Below are 17867 nucleotides of genomic sequence, written 5' to 3'. Positions count from 1 at the left end.
GGAAAGAACAATGGGAATTCAAATTCTATGCAGGTCAACCTTAAGTTTCTGAAGGCCAAGATATAATGCTGTTTAGAATATAGTAGGCATGCCAGTGTCTATATGTTTTTGTATGTGTGTATGTTAAAGAAACAGAAATGAGAATTTATTGTGGATTTAACATCTCAAGATTTGACTCATCACTCTAATCCAACATACCTATTCATAGATTTTGCATCAAAAGCAATGAACACAATGTAAAATAGATGCCTGTACAGAATGTGTTGTTCTATATTGTGTTATATTACAGTGAACATAATTGGCCCCTGTATACCAGGACACTTTGGAGAGTGAGGGTGGGGGCATGATATTAAGAAATACATGGCCACACACTGTGGCTCATGCCTGTAATCCTAGCACTTTGGGAGGCTGAGGCAGGCAGATCATTTGAGGTCAGGAGTTTGAGACCAACATGGCCAACATGGTGAAACCCTGTCTCTACTAAAAATACAAAAATTAGCTGCCAGGTGTGGTGGCAGGTGCCTGTAATCCCAGCTACTCAGGAGGGTGAGACAGAAGAATTGATTGAACCCAGGAGGCGGAAGTTGCAGTGACCCGAGATCGTGCCACTGCACTTCCAGCCTACGTGATAGAGCAAGATTCCGTCTCAGAAAAAAAATAATAATAAAAGAAAAGAAAAGAAAAGAAATACAAGCACCAACTGGGACTATCCAGGCAAACTAGATTATATGGTCATCACTCTAATTATAATGTATATCAGAGGAAAGTAAAAGCATAGTGGCTTGCCCAGGCCAGTGGAAATAGCCAAAGGCATTGCTATGACATTGGTGAGATCATCGGTAGGCAGAGAGGGATAATGCAACAGATACTGGCCTGAGAGCCAAGCACAGCTACTGTGGGGCAAGTAGTAGCTCAGCCTACCACTATGGCAATGCGACGACCTTGGGCAAGAATTACTTCTTTCCTAAGACTACTTCCCTCTTCTGGAAAATGAAAAGCTTTACGTTTAAGAGGATCCTTTTGACATCCCCAGGTTTAGCCCTTTTTTTCACCAACAGCCCTATCTTGTGAAACAGTTGATGGTATATGGGGATGCAGATCAGGGAAGAGGAAGATTCTTACACATAAAAGACAAAGAAGGCCCAGGTGCGAGGCACATATCAATGACCACTCCTCTGGAGCCTCTAGGCAGGCGACAGGAGTAAGTAAATGGAGACGAAAAGAGTAAGAAAAGAATGTTCGAAAGAAGATGCTGCTGATCTGTTGTTATTTCTCTCTCCTTTTTAGATTATTTTTTAAGTAACAAGTCAGATTGTAAGTACTGAGGCGACAAGGACTCAGATGTTTTAGGTTCATTTCCAAGAGCAATGTCATGCCCACGATTTGCTCAAGGGATAATCTCTGGAAATCCATTGATTCTCTGGAAATGCTGATGGCCTTTCCTGGGGGAAGACTGAATGTGCAGTACCCATTTCTTTGCTTTAGTGACCATTACTGTTAACCAAAATCATGTTGAAGCACCTCCTGTGTGCTGTATTATCTATTTTGCATATCAAAATTCTACTGTCAATAACCCTTTGAGGCAGAAAATAATTATCTCTATTTTACAGAATAGAAATACTCAAAAAGGTTTATGTAGTAGTAGCTGGCAAATGACAGAGCTCAAAATTGGGGCCCAAGTTTTATAGGGCTTTTTCTTGCCTTTGGCAGTGAGTCCAGGCTTAAGAGAGGGATAAACGTAACACCTGGCAGCTTAAAGTATCTAGAAATCTCCCACTGGCTTGCTCTTCAGCTTTGTTTCCTACAATTAGCAGGGTCCTTCCGGACCTCTCAGCCTGCCACCAGGGTACAGCTAGCAGCTTTAGTGGGGGTGTGGGAAGATCAAAGCAACAAGGAGGAAGCTTGGGATGCAGATGCCATGTTTATGATGCAATCAAAAGCCTTAGCTTTGTGTGGAGGAGAAAAAAAACCATCATAAACACTGGGAAGGTGGGGGGGCTGCACAGTGAGCGGCTTCAGTGCTTACCTCCGGCTGATGACAAAAGCTGCAATGAGAATTACCACCAGCACCACACTGCCTGAGACAGAGACCAGAAGAACTGTGGAGTTGGCGCCATCTCCAATGATCCGGGAAGGCACTGGGAATGACAATTACATAAGGGTCACCTTTGGGAAAGTCTTAGGAGGTAGAACTTCTAACTGGGTCACAGTTTTCAATGTCCTGAAGCCACTTGGAGAGAGAAAGACACTTGAACATTTCAGAAAGGGCAGCAGTTTTGAATGTACCTCCTTCCCCCAGAGCTATCAAAAACCTGCCTCTTTTTGCCTAGTTCAAAAGCCACTTCCTCCTTGTACCCTTGCTGGATAATTTCAAAGGATGTCAATTCCTTTCAGATTCAACTCTACTTTCTCTTCTGCTTTTTATTCTTATTTAATAATTTGTGGATAAAGTTTCTTTCTTGAAGTCAAAATTCTGCCCTATCATCTTTTATCAAATACGCCCAATTTGGGTTCATTAATTACTGGGGATGGAGGTATCTTACACCAACTGCTTGTTCATGGGTACGTCCCTCTTAAGCACTTTAAATTTAGTCAACCAGTCAATCCAGCTCACAATGTTTAAAGATTTGATATGTTTGTTCAAAGGGTCTTTAAAAAAAAAAAAGGCTTATCTGACTTGATTTAAATGATTCTTAGAAATAAGTAAGGAAAAAATATTTTGGTGCCGTCTTTAATCGTCTCAGGGAGAAAATTCCCTATATTAATGTTGGGTAGCTATGTAACCCTCAATTTGTCAGTTTAGTAATCCCATTTTTCATGGGTTATAGAAGGCTCAAAACAAGAGAAAAATAGGCAACATTTTTCATTCATTCATAGGAAAAGACAAATCAGATAGTGCTTCGAAAATGCCTTTCTCTAAATCACATGAAGTTTTCTAAGTTACAGACATTGGCTAACTTATTTCAAGCCATGTTCATTGCAGCAAAATGTTTGCTTAACAAAAAAATACAGACAACTCCTTAGATTTCACTGTAATGGGATTCACCTGTGTTATAAAAATAGCCTCAGAAGTGACTGAGTCTGGGTGGTCCTTGTTACCTGTGTTGGTTGTGACCTCCAAGGGCTCACTGAAGTCTCCATAGCCAGCTGCTGTCCTGGCTCGCACGTGGAAAACATAGGAAGTGAGAGGGTTCAGGCCTTTGATATCTGTGTTCCTGGCAGCTGTCCGAACTATACGATAGCTTCGCTCATTCTGATCCTACATCATGGGAAGATAAAATTGGGGAAGGTAGCAGAATAAATCTCCTGCTTACTCTAGGTGCAATATTAAAGGAGTCAAGCCAGTCGACTCAGAAGCTGAAAGTAAATGGAGATGAATAAACTCTCTGGAGCCTATATTCTCTTGGATGTTATAAGTACTATTGTTACTTCTTACTTGTTGAAAGAAATATGTAATTCAGGTATGACTGTTATTGATGCTGACCATATCCAGATCTTTCCTCCTACTCTTTTTTTTTTTTTGAAAGGAACATTAAATGATGGTTGGTGGCTTTTCTAGCTCCACACCCAGCAATTTAAAAGACATAACTGTGAGAAGGTCCCTTGTCTTTTTCTATTTTCTGTCTAGAAAATGTAAAATGTGTTGTAACATGGTTTCAGTGGAAAAATCCTGTCCCTTTTCTACTTTTAATAAGAAAGCCAATAAGTGATTATCTTTAAAAAGAAAAAGAAGACAATTGTTCATTTTCTACACAACCTCGAATGCAAATAGCTCTCTTCAAAATTCTGTCCTTTAAGAGAGAGAAGTTATTTGTAAACATAATGCCTTTCTATAACTTTAAGAGGCTGAAGAATGTGATTTTCCTTCCCTGACTTTCTATTGAAAGTCATCAAAACCCACATCTTTATTCTGAATAGCAGTGATCTACTTAAACAGATCATTATTTCAACTGTTATGAGTCACTCTCCCTGATATAAGGTTCATAGATTAGAACTTCTTAGCTATCTTGATTTCCATTACTAGATAGTAAAGATATATTACAATAGTGTATTATTATTATTGTTATTTTCTGCTTTTCAGGATAACTAAGTAAATGATAAATTTCATAGTCATACTTAACTGGGAAGCAAAATGCATTTGATTGGGGATTCACTGGTATTCCATGACTTACAACTGACTAACACTTAAACAGAAGGGAGGGAGCAAAGGAGGATGGGAAGGAGTTGAGGAAAGAAGGAAGAAAAGAAGGGAGGGAGGGAGGGAGAAAGGAAAGAAGGAAAGAAGGGAAAGAAGGAAAACAAATAAAGGAAGACAGAAGGGAAAGAGGAGGAGGAGGGAAGAAGGGAAGGTATCGGAAGGAAAGGAAGGACAGGAAGGAAGGGAAGGAAGGTGGAAGGAAGGAAGGGAAGAAGGAAGGAGTATTGTTCACTCAAGTAATACCTTCTCATAATACTTGACTTCATATTCCAGGATTACACCATTGGGCCGATCTGGTTCCAACCAAGCCAGTGCCACACTGTATCTTGTGACTTCTTTAGCCTGGACCAAAGCAATGGATGATGGTGCTGTTAGAAAAAACAAAAGACAAAGGACATTTTCTTTAGGAAAAGAAATGGTTTTGGTGGTATCCAGAAATAATTTCATGTTATTTAAGAAAAGTGTGAAAGATTGTCTTGTCTTCCCCTTGATCATTTTACTCTTCAGTATAAAATCATACCATTTTATCCTTCTCTCCAGTATATTTTTGTATGTGTTTGTCTTAAAAAGAGAATCTCTGAAGTAAAAGCCCGGTGGGCTCATAAGCTTGTAGTACCATTTCCACAGCATGTAGAGACATTTCTCATAAAAGGCTGTAGGTACAGAGAAGGCTGTCTTGTTTTTAACCTTTTGTAAGCCATGACAGCCTTTGGAAGACCTCATTTTAAGCTCGGTAAAGCTACATCTAATCCTACTTCCCAGTATTATGAGTGCCATCTTACTGGACTTTAATTCCATATGAGCAAGAGAATGTACAAGCCTTCCATAAGTATTTTAGGGAATGCCAAAAGGCAAACAATTTGCATACTTTCCAATATAAATAAAAGTACTGCTTAATTACAGTAAGAGTTCAGTCTGAACGCGACCATGTAAATAATGAATACAAATCAAGCAGTGTTGGTCTCTCTGAACACACGTGGCATTTTGCAGTTATTTTACAAGAGCTGACATGTTGCCTTTGCCTGCTCTTTCCACTGTGAAGGACACAAAGGCAGCCCTCTAGTGGGTGTGTTATGGGGTGGAAGGAGGGCACACTTGAGATTTATACACCCAGGCTGCCTGATGCTCACTTCTCCACTGTGGTGGTCGCATCTCTAGCCAGCCGTTATCAGGCTCTGCTGACACCGACAATGGCTGGTACCCATGCGCAATCTCCAGGGAGACGGGAAAGCATTCATGAAATCCTTAATCTTATCTAACAAAGCTGCCCTGGAGAACCAGAGATTAGAGAGCTCCCTAACTCCAATGTATATATTCTTTTGTTCCCAAACTGGGGAAACAAATGTCAAAAACTGGCCACTGAGTAAGAATAAATTAGTGCTGGGTCATCCTCCTGCCCTTTTACAATACATGCATATGACTGCCAACCCCTAACTCCAAAGAACAAAGATAAAAAGTAAAATACATTGTCACTGGAAATAGTATGGGAAAAGCTTCAAACCTGCTTGACCATGTCTGACGGGTGTACTGATGGCAGGGAAACCAAGCAGATACACCATAGTCAAACAAGGGAGTTTTCCAGCTGAATCCAATACAGTAGAGACTGTCTTCTGGAGGGGGTTATTTGACAGCCCGGGATCTCTATTAGGGATGGTAACAGGCACATACACACGCGCATGCACACACACACACACACACACCCCTCTCTATTTTTTTTTTTTCCTCTCTCTCAGTCCCAAAGCTATTCCAGATTGGATCTCAGGCAAAAACACAAGAGAAAGATACAGTAGATACACATGTCCTCCATCAAAGGCAATCCCAAGGTTAGTAATACCAAACCCAGTGAACAAAGCCGCACGCGGCAGACATATGGAAGCCACTGAACATCTGAGGAAAATGAACAACGGAAATGTGCTCATTACATTCATTAAGGCTCCCTTCTCCCAACACACACACACAGGCACACACAAACACACACGCTCATATTTTCTCTTTCTTTCTTGGCTGACACAAAGCCATTGTCCAACCAAATGCAAAAAGTGACTTTGAAAAATATAGAGGTAGCAAGGAGGCTAAGAAAACTGCCTGGCTGTGGAAAGTTATTTCACTCCAGGTAATAAATACATTGCCTAACAGACCACTTTAGCATACACTCCACAAAAGGCGCGCTTTAAACTCTCACGTTCAGGATTGAGAAATGAAATAGAAAAGTGAGGTCACTAGAAAGAAAGTGGGAGGGAGAAAAATCATAAAATTACAAAATGAACTTTCTCTCAGAAACGGTCTGGGTCAGATCCTCATAATCGACAGATTCCTTGGGAAAGAATTGCCTGCCTGCTCTTGGAATGTACTGATGAACTAAGACAGCTTCTCTCTGGTTGGGTTATCATTAAGCTGCTGCATATGGGAAATGAGCTTAATTTCTATTTTAGAAGTTTGAGCAGCAGTGTTCCTGTGACCATTCAAAGGGAATATGAACTCAACTAAGGTGCTTAAAAAATCTCAAGCAGGGAGTTGGCAATATAATCATGTTAACTCATAGAGTATTTCTAATGCAGCCCTGCTTGGGAAGCTGATACGCATAAATGTGAAAATAAACCAACAGAGTGTACCTTGACACAGCTGTCATAAAAATGGAGAATAAGGAGATATTGAAAGAGAAATGCAAGCAAGAATGAAGGACTGAATGAAAATAGAATGCTAGGCTGAGGACAGTCAGAAAACTGCTGAGTTGACTTTTGTCTTTTGTACCTACTAGACAAACAAATGCAACCAAGGAAAAGCAGAATACATAGATCTAATTCACAAAGAGCGTTATGTTATATGGCTGTAAAGTCTAAATTCTTTATTGATCAGATGTTCTTCAGAAGAGCATGTTATCAGGGCACAATGACACAAGCAATCCATGACCAAGTGAGGTTGGGAAATGTACCTGAAATATACAACTGCACTGAAGTATAAGATGCCAGTCATTTTCCACCTGTGGAGAGCTTATCTTCTCTAGTAAGAAGGAGTGTGAGAAAATCTGGGCTTTGCCATACTGCCACTTTGGAAAGGAGGCAGCTTGAATGTTCTCTACATCATAAGCCACATATGGGCTTTTCCCTCACCTTTTCTACCCCATTTCCAAAACAGGCTTCAACTTTACATCTGGAAGGCATCACCCTACTGTGTGTGCCTGCCTGTGGGTCATTTGCCTAGAGGAGGCGTTTGCCAATGACATTTTGCAATTTTCCCCTACCGCGGTGTTTCCCAAGCATCAGACTTCCACGCCACACATTTGCTGCCACATCCCTCTGCAGCTTGTAAGATGATTTAAGTAATATTTTCTTTAATAAATGCAGTATCTTTAACTTCAACAGTTGTATTTAAAAAGAAATTTCCCATTTACTGGTATCAATGAAACCTTGTAATCACTTGAAATTAATGGCAAGTAACCATAAAAATGAACATTGCATGTAAATGAAACAATGTTATCAATGTTTGCTGGACACTCTTACTTCTCCAAGGATTGTTAAAAATGGAGATTAGCCAGTGCTAGAGAAGCAAAGGATATCTGGACACTGACTTGAGATTCTGACCTTGGAGTACTCAGAATTACTGAGAAAGAATTGAAAATGAACTACATTGTACACAGGGCAATTCAGTATTATATAACGTCTCATCAGTGTGTTCCCGAAAATCATCTCTGATGCCACCATTGGTATGTTTCCATACTTTGGTAAACCATGCCCAACCCAAATGTCTTGAATCCTGATTTGCAATATTCCAAGGCTCTGCCCTTTGCTTACAGAATTAGAAGAGGAGATAATATAATTTTTTTAAAAAAGATTGTCCATCCCACCCTTAAATATATAGTTCAATAAGAGCTTTGACCAATCAATACCTAAGTTCAAAAGAGAGCTTCTAATTATAGTAGAAAATTTGGTCAGCATAAAAAGACCAAGCAGAAAAAAAAGATTCTCAGTGTCCACTCAGTTCTTTGATTTACATTCTGAAATCTCGTAGAGACAAGGTTCTTCCTCCCCATCAACTCAGCCACTAGACACATACTTAATGAGCACCTATGGAGCAAGGCCAAGAGGGGGAATGGGTAAGCATGGTCAGATAAAAAACAATTCTTAGTATCGGACTAAGTACCACCAAATACTTTTGCCTCTTCTTAACTAGAAGAAGATTTGGGAAATTTTTATAATAGTCTTACGTAGAAAACACTTTCCAATGTCAAGTCAGAGGACCCATTTTTCAAGAACTTAAGAGGAGAAGATTCCTACTGCCGCTCTTCTTATTCAAGTTCTCTCATGGGTGATGGGGAGGAGTTAAGTAGGGGACACTTTCTCACACATTTTATCTGTAGACACTCAATACACCTGCTGAGTGTCAGAAGCAAAGCCAGGAAGAAGCTGGGGGGCTGATGAACACATTCTCACTACAAGAAAGAGATGCGTCATAGACTGAAAAGCATTCCTATCTACCCACAGATTTCTTTCATAAAGGAGGTTCTTGTTTTAAGGACAGTTTTGTGCCTCCGGACAAATAAATGCAGGCATTCTTTAATGGTTGGAATTCAGTCATGACACATAGCAATGAGAGCTGGTCATGTCAGTTGACGTATGGTTAAAGAAAGATGATGATGTAAAAATCACAAGGCAAGCACTTCTAAAGGGTAGATCTTTAAAAAAGATGTGTGATTTAATTCAATGGAGTACCTAATTTTCAAACCTTTACAGCAAAATCTCCAATGACTCATAGATGTCAATTTTCCTAGTCTAAGGTGCCTATCCTGAGACCTTCATTTTTTTATTACCCACAAGGAGATTTCAGCAGTTTTTAACCCAAAACATGTCTCTCATTTTTTTTTTTTTTTTTTTTTTTTTTTTTTTTTTTTGAGACGGAGTCTTGCTCTGTCGCCCGGGCTGGAGTGCAGTGGCCGGATCTCAGCTCACTGCAAGCTCTGCCTCCCGGGTTTACGCCATTCTCCTGCCTCAGCCTCCCGAGTAACTGGGACTACAGGCGCCCGCCACCTCGCCTGGCTAGTTTTTTTGTATTTTTTTTTTTTTTAGTAGAGACGGGGTTTCACCGTGTTAGCCAGGATGGTCTCGATCTCCTGACCTTGTGATCCGCCCATCTCGGCCTCCCAAAGTGCTGGGATACAGGCTTGAGCCACCGCGCCCAGCCTCTTGTTCTTTTTAACTTACAAATCATGGTGACATATGCATTCAATGGTGCTCAACAAATTTGTCAAATTTTTACATATTAAAATTCCTCTAAAAAAAATCTTTACTGTAGACAGCAAAAATTTTCTAAACATAAAGTACCAGAAGTAAGCCATCCTTAAAACAACTTGCCATCTGCACCTGTTTCAGAGGACCTTTTGTGGGGTTGGTTGTACTATTTAGGTTAACTGAGATATTGACAATTGGGGTGAAGCAAATGACAACTCTAATTATAAATGGAGTCTCTGTTTCTAAGGTCTGTGTGATGCTTCTGAACATTTTTTCAAACACACAGCCTGTAAAATGTCATTCAAATGTAAGTTAACATTAAAACTAGGCATCACTGCACCTGTTCCAGACAGCATTTTGAGGTTCTGCTCTTTAGGCTGAGGAAGGTGTTGACAATTTGCTCCACATTTCTTCTCTGTATCTGTAGGGCATATGCAAATAGTTCTCCCGACTTCCTAACTGCCAAGGTGGAGTGGTGGTAAGACTCCCAAGTCATAATACTAAATCCAAAAAGGATCATAAGCCTCCAAAGATGGACTAAGGCAAAGTCAGTCACTGCCAGCAGAAGCCATTAGTTACTACATATGCAACAGCCACCAACGGATATAAAGTTGAAACATGGGGTTAATAGGGTGGAGAGCCCTTTGCAGTCTTAATGTAAGCAAGCAGGATTATTGGGAACAGACTCTGTTTACCCACATACCCAATGGACACAAGTGAAATTGTAGCAAAATACCATTTTTTAAAAATGATGAAGCAAAAAACAAAAGAGGATGAAAGGAAAAATTTACCAAGGCTTTCCAGTTGAAAGATCTGAATTTTCTAATAGAGCTCCAAGATAAATTTCACTCCCAAAGAATGTTGTATCCACAGTTCTCAAATCCCCGAGAAACTGAGAATGCGTTCTAAATAGAACCCCCATTTGCTGTGCACCTGTGGTTACATTTGGTTTGAGAGCAGACCACAATGCAATCAGAAGGTACATGTGGGTTTTATCTCTGTGTGTGTTTTTGATAAACAGAAACAGCACAGATTAGGGGCTGTATCATGACTCTCTAACAGTGGTACATTTCACAAGGAGAAATTACAGGAGATGCTTTGATGTCAAACAGAGGTGGCTGCCTTTAAGAAAATGGTAACTTTAACTTTCTTTGGTTCAAAGCTCAGCAGTTCTCCTTGCTCCCCACTCATGTGAATGCTGCAATTTTCTTGTATTCACTTCCTCAATGACTTGCCATTAAACACCTACAAGTCATTTTACTGCAGCAGTTTGGTACTTGTGACACCCAAATGGGATGAAGAAGAGAAGAGGAGATATGGAGAAAAGAAAGAGAGGAAAGCTTCACATGGTCCCTGAGCTAAAAAATTGTTATTCTTGAGTCCAGTATCACAAGCAATGAATTAAAAACACTTTGGGGGGAACTTGGGAGGAAAAAGAAAACAGCTGAAGTACGCAGACTGCATTTCATTACTGGTTCAAATTAGAGGGTGGAGAGGGTGAGCCAGGAAATAAGCAGATGCAATGAAAGGTCTCCAGCCTGTGGGCAAGGAACAGTGAAAACAGCACTTTATGAAAGTCAAGACACCTGAAGCCATGGATATCAGTGGTACACAATGGCCAGTGTTTGGAGGAGACATGGCTTCTTAACCACAGCAGGGTTACCTTTCCCCTCCCCAGGATCTGGATTTAAATAGATGGTATTTACTCAAGGGGTCTTTCACTGATAGAAAAATATAAACCCACCATTTATACATATCTCTGCTTAATGCAAATAGCATATTTAAATTTAATTACTTGGAGCTTAAGGTGGTTTTGTTCCCATTTCTTTCTCAATTCAACACCCCAGCTCTGATTTGCTCCTTATCAAAGGTTTGTGCATTTTAAAATGCTGTCAAGCATCAAAATTAAATGCTTCAGAGCACTAATGATATCCTTGTGATTAAGGGTTTTGCGTCTCTGAGATGCTAGGAGCTCTGGTGCTAACATTAATTGTTTTCTTCTACATTCCAGATGGAGAGAAGGATTTCTCCTCTCAAGCTAGGCAATACCTATGGCATCAAACATAACTCGGCAATATTGATACGTTCTTTTTCTTACTATTATCATTACATTATTTTATAGTACAACAGTTTACAAAGTGCTTTCACATATACATGATTTTGTTTGCAGTGCATTCAATCAGCTGGGTCAACTCCTCTGCTATCTTTTAGGTAAAATCATTAAAATCCCCAACCACCCTCACTGGATGTATCATCAAAGTAAAAAGTCAGCTCCCCCCAACTCCCCCCCAGCTTTTAGTTGCTACATCATGCATCCACACAAGCACAGTTTCTCATAGTCCAAAAGTGAAACTGTTTTTAAAGCAAAACTGCAAAAGGTATAGAAAAAACACTTGATTATTCTGAAATCGATATAGGATTTTTTTCCTTATTTGAAAAAAAAAAACAAAAAAAACCATAGAACCAAATTTTCAGCCAAAATCTTTAGAAGACTGTGAATTAAATGAAATTCATTTATATTTAGATGTGGAAGTATTCATATTTATTAAGCTTAAACTTAGAATGTATGAGAGATGCATTTTTTCCATAAAGTGATTTCCAAGGTCAGAGCAGAGTCTATTTTAAACACATATTATGAAATAAATCAGTGAACAGCCACATTATCCTTCAGCAACATTTACTGAAGGATACAGTTGACCCACGCTACCAATGATTTTAAGAGTCTGATTTTGGAGCACTGTAAATACTTGAACGAAATGATTCCAGAGTAAGACTTTGCAAAGTCTGTGATTTGGTTTTTACTTTTGGTTTAATAGAAGACGAAAATTTTGCAAGCCTTTTTTATTTCCCAGATAGATGGGATGGCACGTCATTTTCTTTATGCCAGAGAGATGGGCAACAGATTATTTTTGACAAATCCTTTACAGAGAGCTATTGGTTAAATTTTAAATGATAGAATGTGATGCTATTCTTAGCCTTCACGTTAATTGTTTGCATAAGGAAGTTGAAGGTGTTGAGTTGGCCTCTTTGGCTAAGGCATCCAAAACTGTGAGATCCCTTCCCTTCTAGATAGAGCTTCCCAGCCAAAGACTGCCTTCCTAGATTCCTTTGTACCTAGGGTAGTTCATGTGACTGAGTTTGGGGTAATGGAATGTGGGTTGAAGTGATTTCTCCTCTTCTAGATCTGACCCATAAATAGCTCCCTGTGACTCTCCATTTTCTTGAACCCACAAGCCAGAGGGAGGTTAATGCCCCAGGCCCATCTTGGAAGCCCCACACCCAACAACCCCTCATCACCACTGACTGGATGCAATTTCAGCAAGAAATAATTTTCTATTGCACTAACCCATTGAACTGGCATTTGGGGTTAAAACAAGTAGTCATTCAAGTGAAGTGGAGCCTTTTGGCAAAAAAGAGGTATTTGTGTATCACAACTAACTCAGATAAACTGTAGAAGTACTGTGGCCCACAGAAGATTGGTCTGTGGTTTTGTAGCCTCCTGAAAGGCCTTTGGGTTCTCTCCCGGAACCTCCGGCTCCTGGTCATGCACAATGAGCAGATATCCACCCATTTGTGAGAAACTGGAGTGCGCTGCCCCGAGGTCAGCAAAGTCAGTGACAGAGGCCGCGTGGCTTCCCAGGGACAAAATCACCGGCACCAGTCTTCTAACAGGGAATGAAATCGGCAGAATCGCAAAACACTGGGCCAAAAGATTCAGCTGATCTTATGTTAATGCTAAATGGGAAAAGACAGTGGGGTTCTCAAAATGGTTTAGTTGAGTTTTCTTTGTAGAAAAGAGTTAATCTAGTTTTCACTGCATTATTAACTGCTTAAGCAGATGAAGACTTAGGCCCTTTGAATTGCCACAAGACAAAGAATGGGGAAAGGAGCAAATCAGATGCCAGTAAACTCCTGGGCAAGGCACTTGCACATACATGCACACCTGACATCATTTCATCCCTACAACTCTCTGAAGTAGTTATAATGATCACCCTTACATTTCAGATTTGGAAACTCAGGCACAAAGAAATTAAATAATTTGACCAAAGCTATAAAATGAGATTTAAAACTTAAGTTCACCTGGCTCAAAAGTATGTGATCCTCCCTCTCCACCACATGTCTGTAATAACACACACACTAAACTAGCATTTATTGAGTAATTATGATGTGCTGAGCATTGTTCTAAATCTGTTGCAGGAGTTAATTCATGTAAACCTCACAAAAACTCTATGAGACAGGTACCATTATTATCCTCATTTTATAGATCAGGAAGATAAGGTACAGAGAGTTTGAATAATTTGCTCCAAGTTATGGCTTATATGTGGTCATAATTCAAAAGTCTGGTCGTAGAGCCCTCATTCTCAACTACTGATCTGTAGAAGTGGCTGGTCTCTGCCCCTCCTTTCTCTGGTAAGAAACAGGAGACTTGAAGGTTTAAGTGACTGTTTTCCCACAGCAGTAGTGGCAGCAGCAACAGAGTAAATCTTTCTAAAGTCTGCTCTGTTAGGTACAGGGGTATCTATGTACATTGCGGGCTGTTAGAAACGCAGGGGTAAGTTAGATACGATCCCTGCTCACAGACAACCTTAAAACTTTTGGTGCAGAATGAATTCACATTTGAACTAACCTAAAGAGCTGAGACCAGAATAAAACAAAGCAAATTCAATTACCAAATAAAATAGTAAGTCTTTGAAATTAGGGAAGGGGTAAGGATACAAGACAAGCTTCTGGAAGACTGGCAATGTTCTATTGTTCTGTTCCTTGGCCTGGGTGATGATCACATAGGTGTTTACTTTGCTATAATTCAATGACTATACATTCGAGTCTTGCTCACTTTTCCATATGTGTATATTTCACAATAGAAAGGTATAAAACAAACACAAATGTTAGGAGTATTAAAAAGGAAGTATCATACTTATTGCTAGAAAGATCCATACACAACATTTAGTATACCTCCTGGGTTAAGCCCTAAAGATGTCATGAAAGATGGAAGGTTTTAGAAATTAGAGCTTTTGCAACTTTTTAATCATTATGCTGAAACATACAACAATCTTTGCTCTTTGTAGTAAATAAAATGCATTACTTAAATGTCTGTTTTACTTTTTTAAGTTAGCTAGTGTCTTGATTTAGCATTATTACAGGTACAGTCATAGGATCAGTTATAAAATTATAAGTGGGTAACAGCTCAACTGGAAACCAAGGCCTGTGTCCACCAGAATTAACAGGGAATTAACCTCAGGGGCACCCAAGTGTGTTTGCTGCAGTTCAAGTGTATCCTATGTTTCGTCTGGGAGCTGCTTGTTTTACTTTCTACTTGCTTACTAAGAAATTTGTTGGCAGGTTCTGACAAGGATAGCTCAACACTTGCCAACAGAAACATGGCAGGATTCAATGTGTGTGTTTCCTGTTATAAGTAAGAATGCCAGTTTGAGGCAAACAGGAAAACAATCTTTCCACTGGAAGGCAATTTAGAAGAATTTGCCTGAGCAAGATAATTGTTTTAAAGTAAGAAAATGGGGTGAAGTTAGCAACAACAACAAAAATAAATATATATTTTTTCTCTGAATGCTTCAAGTGAGATGAATCTTCTCACTGGGTCTTAATGTGGTGTTGAAAGTTATCTAGTGTTTCCACTCTTAGTTAAAATTATTTTATGTGTAACTTGGTTAGACAGGATGGTAAGCCCTCACCAAATGGAGGCCTCCATGACCTACAATGCCCTCCAATCACTTCTTAGGGAAGACCAGAGAAAAAAAGTTCAAAAAAATTATTTTTTAAACAAACAAACAACAAAAAATGCTCTCCAAAATTAATTTGGAATATGGAGAACAATGTAAGGAAAAGGTTCATTTTTACTGAGCAGAATACAGAAAAGAGAAAGGAAAAGATTAGCTGTTGTGAATCAAGGCTTCTGTTCCTTTTGCTGTCAACTCCAGGGAGCTTCAAGCATTCCAAGTCTGGAAAATAAAAAAGCTATGCTGCAGGCTTCAGGTTCTCTTTGTTACTCAGACAGCTGCTAATCGTCCTGCTGTGTTAGGAACCCACGAGACAATGCTGTAACATTTAGCTTTCTGACATCCAAAGAATCTAGATCAGTCCTCAATTAAACAGGTATTAATCACAAAGACTCTAAAAGCCAGGATGATAGATGCACCCAGTAAATCTTTGCTGTTGCCTTTACTTTTTCACACTCAGATTTCTACATTTACAGGCAGAAATACTTAAAAGCCTGCTCCTGAAACTTGACCAGTCAAAAACCTGGTTCATTACTTTATATCAGATACTTGATGATTTCCTACCTCTGAAAAGCCTTTCAGAAAGAGGTAAGACATTGATCATTCTGCTAAAAGAGCCTGTCTGCTTCAATAAATAGATCCACTATGGTTGTTGTCATCTTGACTTTTTAAGTGTGATAACTAATTCAGAAGTGTTGTGGCTTTGCCACTTGTTATAGGGAAATCCAAATCATCTGTGAAGTTAAAAAAAAAAAAAAAAAGTCAGGGGATGAACCCAGAAAACATCAATGGGCAAAATATTAATATACTAGTAATACTAACGATCTTTTCCAACTCGGGCCAATCATCTTCAGGTCATGAACCTGATTAGAGTGAATGAATGAAGTATATTAAACCAGATAATAGAAAAGAGTATGTGTTGGATGAATCCTTCTGAATTCCATGTTTTGAAATTTATGTTGACAAAAGGGACTCAGTGTTACTTTTTCACCAATTTCCATTTCACAAGGGCATGAAGATAGCCTTATTTAACTCTGTCAAAGAGTATCATTTACAGCTTTTGTTATAAATAAGTGACTAGGTAATCAACCCCCAAACACACAAACAAATAGAAGTAATAATTTTCATAGCCAATATCTAATCACTATAATACACAATGAAGAGAAAAGCACCAACACGAGAGGCTCATATGACCTCAGAGGAAACCAACATTAGCTATTCTGAGTTATTAGAAATCTTTTTAAATTAGATTTCTATTTTTTATTTCTCAAGCTAACGGAACCCATGAGACAAGTACAATATTTGCAAGGTGCCAGCTCAAGGGGCTGAATTCCTTGGCTTTCAATGGAGCCTGAATATATTATAAATTACTCCGTCCTCATCACTATCTTAATGGTGGTCCACTGTCTTCCAAGTTGAAAGAGTTGGAAGTCAATAAATGTCACTTATGATATGAACACCTGTCGACTAAGACCTGGACTGAGACCAATTCCATTAACATAGTCATTCTATGGCTGCCAAATGGCCGGGCCTTGGACCACTTACGATATAGTCCCCATTCAAGGAGGTGACCTAAAGACAGAAAGGTCCAGAGTCCCATTAGTCATCTTCCAAGCCATCCAATTCTCCATCAGATATACTGTTGGAATGGGATACCTAGTTTTTTAATCATCATTTAGAAAGATCACGTGAGCTGCTCAAAAAAAGTCATGGTGATCATAAATTGAAGAAAGATGCTCTTTAGCATTGTTACCAGCCACTGTCCTTTAGACCTAAGAAATTATTTTTTAGCAACTTCTATTTCTTTCTCTTGTTGCCCTTAAAACACATAGGCAGAACAGAGGAAAAAATGAAAAATATTTCACAAAGTATAAATCATAGCATGAAATTGTAGGCTACCAATGATTCCTGACAAGGCCAGATAGCCATGGTGGTAAAAACTCAGTTGCAAATCAACGTGTTCTGTGCTATTTGGAATTTTTCCAAGTGCAAATGTTGCTTGGCTTAAAGCACAATGTCTAGGGGCTGAGAAGTGATGATCTCGGACAGTAAACTAGAATGTTACAAGTAGGGGAGAGAGGCAGAAAGAGAAAGAGACAGCGAGAGAGAAATAGGAAGAAGGCCTCTGGGGTGAAGTTCTGAGACTCCTCATCTTTCTTATTGCCAGTTTGGTCCTGCTGCATGGAAGTCTGGGGAAGTTCCAAACACAGGGGATCAAAATATTCTGAGGACAATATTCATGATCCATAGAATGCTGAGAAGGTGGGTTTTAGTGTCACCTCAGGGAACCTCTGCTTTATGTGTAGCCAAATCTTTCCTGCCCTGTTTCTTGCTTGCTATGTAGACAAGTGTAAGGAAGCACCTGGTGAGTGGCAAGAGGTGGGATCAAGACCTTTGGGTTAAATTACAGTCGGAACATTTTCAGAACGCGTCCTACACAAATGGTCACCACGTGGTATGCTCTCTGAAAATGTGGCCATGAAATTAAATTCTTGCAGCCCTCATATTTGAAAATCTGTCTTTTTGGCAATTTTCTTAAAGGTTATGATACAGGTTAGGAACAGGATAATCATTTAGGAGAAGAGGTTTTAAGCTTGGAGATCTGCAACCCTAGAATTGTATTTTTATTTTACTTTTATTTTAGAGTATCAGCCAGAAACTAAGTTCTATGTGCTAGAGAGTTTAAATATCTATAGGCATTATAAGAAT

At 39.4% G+C, this 17867-nt stretch overlaps 1 protein-coding gene across 1 annotated transcript in view; it reads right to left on the bottom strand.

Moving 5' to 3' along the window:
* EPHA4 (EPH receptor A4) overlaps positions 1 to 17867 on the bottom strand; it is a 156386-nt gene that overhangs the window by 37266 nt on the left and 101253 nt on the right. Inside the window, 3 exon segments of the mRNA XM_017876829.1 lie at positions 2027 to 2138; positions 3100 to 3259; positions 4442 to 4566. Coding sequence (XP_017732318.1) covers positions 2027 to 2138; positions 3100 to 3259; positions 4442 to 4566 — 397 coding nt within the window.

Source organism: Rhinopithecus bieti, unplaced genomic scaffold (assembly GCF_001698545.2).
Source record: "Rhinopithecus bieti isolate Rb0 unplaced genomic scaffold, ASM169854v2 scaffold_10315, whole genome shotgun sequence".
In the NCBI taxonomy this organism is placed as follows: Eukaryota; Metazoa; Chordata; class Mammalia; order Primates; family Cercopithecidae; genus Rhinopithecus; species Rhinopithecus bieti.
This window is presented reverse-complemented; position numbering and strand designations above follow the sequence as displayed.